Source organism: Silene latifolia, chromosome 1, assembly GCF_048544455.1.
Source record: "Silene latifolia isolate original U9 population chromosome 1, ASM4854445v1, whole genome shotgun sequence".
In the NCBI taxonomy this organism is placed as follows: domain Eukaryota; kingdom Viridiplantae; phylum Streptophyta; class Magnoliopsida; order Caryophyllales; family Caryophyllaceae; genus Silene; species Silene latifolia.
In genome coordinates this window covers 130,302,422-130,309,401 of record NC_133526.1, presented here as the reverse complement: position 1 = coordinate 130,309,401, position 6,980 = coordinate 130,302,422, and the positions used below count along the sequence as shown (strand labels likewise).

General features: G+C 36.7%; 1 protein-coding gene across 1 annotated transcript; it reads right to left on the bottom strand.

Moving 5' to 3' along the window:
* Positions 1-864: 864 nt before the first annotated feature.
* On the bottom strand, positions 865-3,711 carry LOC141655838 (protein FAR1-RELATED SEQUENCE 5-like). The gene is made up of 3 exons (XM_074462869.1): positions 2,917-3,711; positions 2,390-2,832; positions 865-1,000 (listed from the first exon to the last, which is right to left on the bottom strand). The coding sequence occupies exons 1-3, from the start codon at positions 3,709-3,711 to the stop codon at positions 865-867; spliced, it is 1,374 nt and encodes a 457-aa protein (XP_074318970.1).
* Between the last annotated feature and the right edge of the window lie 3,269 nt (positions 3,712-6,980).

Genomic DNA, 6,980 nt, shown 5'->3' with positions numbered 1-6,980 from the left:
CTTATTACCTTTGTTTTCTACAAACACTATCCATTTCTATTCAAGTGTAAATTTAGTCAAGTGTAAAAGCAGTGGTTTAGATTGCGTTTTTTCATGTTATTCTACCATTATTCTCATTGTTATTGCAAAAGTATTACTCCGCATAATAAGCAAACTACTCTTTGTTATTGTACTATTAGTCTACACTTATTCTCTTTTGTTATTCCACTAGTTTAATTAAGGTTTACAAACACTATCCAATTTCTACGAAGAATATGCATTTTCTATTCAACTGTCAATGGTTTTTTTTCTCAATGTGATTCTATTCTTATTGCACCGTTATTCTTTGTTATTGCACTATTATTCCGCATAACAAGTAGTTTATTCTATTGTTATTGCAGTATTATTCCACAAAAGGACTAGTTTATTCTGCTGTTATTCCACTGTTAGTCCAGCATTATTTTGTTAAAACTATTCATTTTTATCCAAGTGTAAATTTAGTCAAGTGTAAAAGCAGTCTACCATTATTCTGCTGTTATTGCAGTATTTATTCTGCATAATTAGCAGTTATTATGCTGTTATTGCACTATTATTCTGGCAAAGACTTCTGTTATTCCAACATTACTTAAACATAGTAGTAAATAGTAGTTAAAGATAGTAATTACATAATAAACATTAACGATCTAAAATATTAAAGCCATTATTTTTAAAGCAATAAGTATTTTAAACATATTTTAAAGCAGCAGCCCTGGACCATCATCGTTAGATTTTTATATCTTTATTCTATTCTCTGACGCCTGCGCGCCGGTCCTTGAACAATGCTCTCAACTTCCACCGACTCATCCTGAAAAGGGTTTTTGTATCCTTCCATAAGTTTCATGGCTTTCAGAACTGGTGTCCAATTGCCAGAGTTGAAATATCGACTTCAATGTAATACTTCTTCAAAGCATTCACACCAGCAATGAATTGATTGTCCATGTCGGCTTCTGTGTAGTTCCTATTTTTCTTTTTCTTCAACTGTCTACGCATACGTTCATTTTGAAGTTCAAAGAACCTTCAATCGTGCCTTAACATTGTCGACCTCTCTTATTAAGGCCTCTTCACGGTTTTCTTTTTCACGCCTCTAAATTTGTCCTTGTGTCGATCAACTCTATCGTAAGGGACTCTATCGTCCGTTTCGCTTCATCGATTTCTCTCCTTGTCGGGGACCTTCTGTTATCGTCGATTCGTCACTCATCCCGCATCATGGGAAGTATGAAACTTTTTGCATTATAAAAAGATGTTTAAAATATTTCAACCAAATTAAAAACAAACCAAAGCAGAAGAAAGAGAATTACCTTTTCTGCAGCATCGAGTTTAGTGTAGACAGATAAGAAAAATATACATGAAAGAAAAATAAAGAATAGAAAGATAAGAAATTACCTTTTTGCAGAGGAGATAAAGTTTTTTTTTGGAATGGACTTTTTCAGTGTGTGTTTGTTTTTTTACTCGAAATAGCAGTATTTATAGGGGCTTGGTGAATAGAAACAGTTTTTCTGTAATAAAGTATAGAAAGATAAGAAATTATCTGTCTACCAACAAAAAAAAAAGATAAGAAATTACCTTTTGCGGAGGAGATGCGAGTTTTTCGGAATACAAACAGTTTTTCCGTACTTATTCAGTGTGTGTGTGTGTTTTTTTTTTTAACACGCAATAGCAGTATTTATAGGGGCTTGGTGAATACAAACAGTTTTCCTGTAATTATATTAGATTAGGTTAGGTAACTGTTTTTAATAAAAACTGAAAAGTGGAACTGCTTTTTATAAATATTACTAATCTATTATTATTCAACTATTATTGTAGTGTGTAAATGCAGTTTTATTTTGTGGGTGGTTTGTGGAAAAACAGTCAGATAATATTAACAAAAAAATTAAAGTAACTAGTATTAATTCTCATATAATGTAGGTCTCACTTTATTATCTAGAAGAAACATTTTAGGTTAAAATGTAATTCAAACAATGACAAATAGTAAAAGTCTTTGACATTTTTAGGCGAGGTCTTCATCGTAGCCGCTGTCTTTTGCGTCTCTTTTGTCTTTGTTTGTTCATGCATCTGATTCATATTCCTGCAATGTTTGCTTAGTATTTTAGCAGCTACATTAATAGTAGAATAGCAGTAAAATAACATTAATAGTAGTAGAATAACAATTAGAGAAAATTTAGCAGCTACTCTGCTGTTATTGTAGAGACTATCCATTTCTACGAAGAATATCCGTTTTCTATTCAAAAATAACAACACATTAATAGCAGAATAGCAGTAGAATAACACAACAAGCAGAGAATAGCGAGTAACACCGGAATAATAGGGGAATAACAAGTAGAATAAGAGGATAACATTAGAATAATAGGAGAGTAATAGTTGAGATTCATACCTCTTGGTTTTCGATTCTTCTTCATCATCGTCATCAGAAGGGGGACTTTCAGCAAATGGAAGGTTACAAGTTCTACTGTTGTGGTTCACCCACTTCTTGCAGTTACCGCATCTTCGCTTCCTCTTTTGTGGCTTGCTCTTGGCCTTTTCTTTCGACGACCTCAATCTTTTACCACTGCCCTTATTCTTGGCCTTGTTTGGCGGTCGAAGGTCAATATTATTTGAAGCTGTGATGATAAGAAGAGCCTCGATTTCCTGGTTTTTAGTTTTCGGTTCAATTGGTCCTGTGATGTTCTCCCTGAACTGTGTCAGGGTTTTCTGCAGTTGCTTCATCTGTTTAACCGTAGCATAACTGTCCATCACCCCGACAGTTGCATAAATCTCAGACCAAACCTTTGACATCTCAACTTTCTTGATGTCAGCTTCATCAATGTCTTCTATCACCTTTCCATTTTCATCTCGGACAATTGGCCTGTAGGATTTCTTTGTCCATCGAGCAAGGACATAAGGCTCAGGTATTCTGTGTACCTGTCTACCATTCCACACCCACAGTATATGCCGACAGACAATGCCATGCCTCTCAAACAGCTTACATGCACATTTGCTCTCGTTAGTTTTAGTGTTAAATTCCACTCGGAAGTTTCTGTGCTTCAGTCCATCACGAACGTCATGGTACTCCACTGTCCCTACTGTTGTCAAATTCCCGACCCCCATGTTGCATATCGCATGTTTGAATTCGTTCTGAAAGTCTGCAAAGATAGGATGTGTGTAGACAAGTGAGGCATGCATCTCTACCTTCATCGGCCCTACTTTGTCGAGCATACTATGCTCGTTGGCAGTGTCCAACCTCCTTTGTGAATGCCTCTGCTGTTCTATTGCGGAATTATACCTCATCCAGAACTCGACAAGGGTTCCAAAGTGGCTTTCAAAGCGCTTGAAATAGCTATTTGCACTTTCGAATATCTGGGTTGTCCGCAGCAAACAACCTAGAGGCAGATCCCGAAAGTAAGCCGGTATCCACTTTTGTCTTATTGCAAATACATACTTCAACCACCGGTTTCTTTGCATACCATGGGCTTCAATAACAGTTTCCCAGTTCTGTTCAAATTCTTCTGGCTCGAGGTCGACATCCCACACAACGGCATTTATGTCAGTCATAAATTTCGTGTCATTGCAGATTGCCCTTCCCACCTTCTCTGGCATTTTCTGCATGATATGCCACATGCAGTACTTGTGCACAGAATGCTTGAAGACATTTGGGCACGCCTTTTTAATTCCAGGGCACTGGTCTGTAATTATACACTGAGGTTGCTGCTGCCCCATTGCTTCGAGGAATTTTTTAAAAATCCACTCAAATGAATCCTGACTCTCGAAGTCAAGTAACCCAGCTGCAAAAGTTACCGTCTTCTTGTTTTGGTCTACTCCGGTTAAGGGAGTAAACACCATGAAATATTTGTTTGTCCCATAAGTAGGGTCAAACGAGATCGTGTCTCCATATAACTTGTAGTTGTTTATCCCTTCCATATCAGCCCAAATAACCTTCGTCAAGCATTTGTTCTCATCCTAATCATAAGCAAAATAGAACCCGTTTGTTTCAGCCAGCATTTTGAAATGCCCAATGAACATTTTAGCATCCTTATCCCCAATGTAACACTTGATATTTCGTTTGAAGTTTTTGAAGTCTAGCAAAGAGGCACCGATATTCTGATAACCATTTGAGTATTCCTTGAGAATTCTGAAGCTCAATGTTGGACCTATGTTGAGCTTAGTATGATCAATAATGGTCCTCTTAATGTAGTCATGGACGTCCCTTGAGAGCTTTTGGAACTCTCTGTTTTTGTGAGTAAAGAGAGTGATTTTGAACGTCTACAAAGACGTCCACAATATATCCGGCCCGACTGTCGTCGGTTTTTTCACGAGTTCTCAACCTCATGTGCGCCTTGCAGCCACACCTTGTCAGAGCATGCTTCTTTGGCTGTCTAATTCTTCGCTCTTTGTTCTCTGTTGTACTCAAATTACCAGCTTCGTGATTTGTTGCTTGAAGTCGCAGTTTTCTTTTCATATCCCTATACCCGTCTGCATTCTGGACCGGTGATTTGACGCCGACGCCCCCTTATACTTCGCATTTGTGTACCTTCTCACATCAAATCCACAAGCCAATGCATATATGTTGTAGAACTGCATCGCATCGTCAAAGGTAAGAAAGAACATGCCACGTTTAGGCGTAAAATCACTCTCAACAGTCCTTACCCACGCTCGGTACCCGGGTGTCTCTTTGTAATGAAGAGTTGGAACAAACTCATCGTTTTCTTAAATACGAACAGGTTGGGCTGGTGAATATATTGTTATTAGAAGAATCCCCAATAGCTAAGACCGCATTGTCTTCAACAATAGAGACAATAGAAAGATCTGGGACAGTAAATTATTATAATGAGTACAGTCAGTGGACAACAAAATGACAATAACATCACAATAACAGTAGCATGGGGGAGAGATCAACATTGTAGTAATATGACAATAAGAGTATGATAACAAAGAATCGGGAAAGACGACAATCAATAACATCGAATAATAGTAAATGTGTTTTTCTTATGCTACTCTCTTATCAGCGGTATATTTTCATGCTAGTGCACCATAATATCACAACAATAGGACCATAATATCAGAATAACAGTACAATAATATCATCATGTTTCTCTACTTTTTACAATAATAGTACAGTAATATCAGAATAATAGTACAATAATATCATCATATTTCTTCACTTTTTACAATAATATTACAATAATATCAGAATAACAGTACAATAATATCATCATGTTTCTCTACTTTTTACAATAATAGTACAATAATATCAGAATAACAGTACTCTTTTTCTACTCTAATACAAGATAGACAATACATTAATATCAGAATAACAGCTGAGAAACAGATAAAATTCAATAACAGTATTTTGAACAACTGTTGATAAAGAGAGATAAGAATCAATGACAGTATTATAAACTACAGTTGAGAAACAGAGAATAATCGTTATTACCTGTTTCCATATTTACTGTCGAGTTGTTTTCTTCGCTACAATTGTTGTTAATATCGTTGTCCATCTTTTATACCTGAAAACAGTAAAATCAAGTATTCAATTCAATTAAAATCAACGAATTTCACGATTTTTACATTAATTACTAAAATACGATTGAATACACTAAAAATCAACGAATTTACATTACCTGTAATTCGATTGCAGCTAAAAATGAACGAATTTGTGTAATCTTATTAGATTTTTTTATGAGATTTCTATAGGCGGCGTTCTGATTTGTGTGTTTCTGTGTTTCTGATTTGTAGAGATATGTAGAGAGAGAGAGAGAGAATATCGTTTGAATGAAGTTTCTGTTTTCATGTTTCAGCGCTTTTGTATTTTTCGATTTTTTCCTTTCTTTTTTTTCTAATTTATCATTTAATCTCAGCCCTTGATTTCTTTTAATCTCGGCCCTTGATTTCCCCAACTCACAACTCACCATAAGACCCCAACTCACGAGATCCCGCCTATATATATATATATATATATATATATATATATATATATATATATATATATATATATATATATATATATATATATATATATATATATATAGTTGGTTGGAAAGTGTTGAGTTGAGCATGCGGGTAGTATACGAGTCAGCATGACTCGATCGAGTGGGGGACACTCGATCGAGTAGGTGAGAGACTCGATCGAGTGGGGTGTATATCGTTTCAGGACAGTGTGCTATTTTTGGGCACTCGATCGAGTAAGTAAGGGGACTAGATCGAGCGAGGTCAACTCGATCGAGTAGATAGTGGGCTCGATCGAGTGAGGTTTTTTATGCTTTCTGGTCAGGTTCTGGAGTCGAGGCACTCGATCGAGTAAGTGGACAACTCGATCGAGTGGCCTCAACTCGATCGAGTAGGTTATGTTACTTGATCGAGTAGGTTCTGCACATGTCATATGCATGTTTGAGTTGTGGGATGTGTGTTTATGTTTACCTTTTTTTTATATAGTTCAAAGATGCCACCAAAGAGAAATGCATTGTATACTAGGGCTGAGAATATGAGTATTGATGAGATAGTGAGATGCTAGAGCATCAAGCGCGCTTACAGATGCTTTAAAGAAGTTTGGGAAGGATAAAAGGATGGGGTGGATTTTGCTAAGATGAGTATCAACATCGCTCGTTTCAACCCAAAAGAGTATATGGGTACAGGTGCGCCAATCTTGCTTGATAATTGGCACAGAGAAATGGAGAATATTTTGAATGTAGTTCATTGCCCTGAGGACTTTAGAGTGGAACAAGCTACGTTCTACTTGAGAGATGCGGCCGGAGAGTGGTGGGATAAGGTTAGGGAGAGTGCCTTAGACCTATATGTGAAACAGGGGTTGTCAGCTATACCTTGGAGTGAGTTCAAGAGAGCTATGCGCCGAGAGTTCTTACCTGAACATGTCCGTAGTAAGTTGAGGGAGGATTTTGATGATTTCAAAATGGCTCAGGATATGACAGTGGCTGAGTACTATCACAAGTTCAATGAGAAGTCTAGGTACGCAGAGGATATGGGGCTGAGTT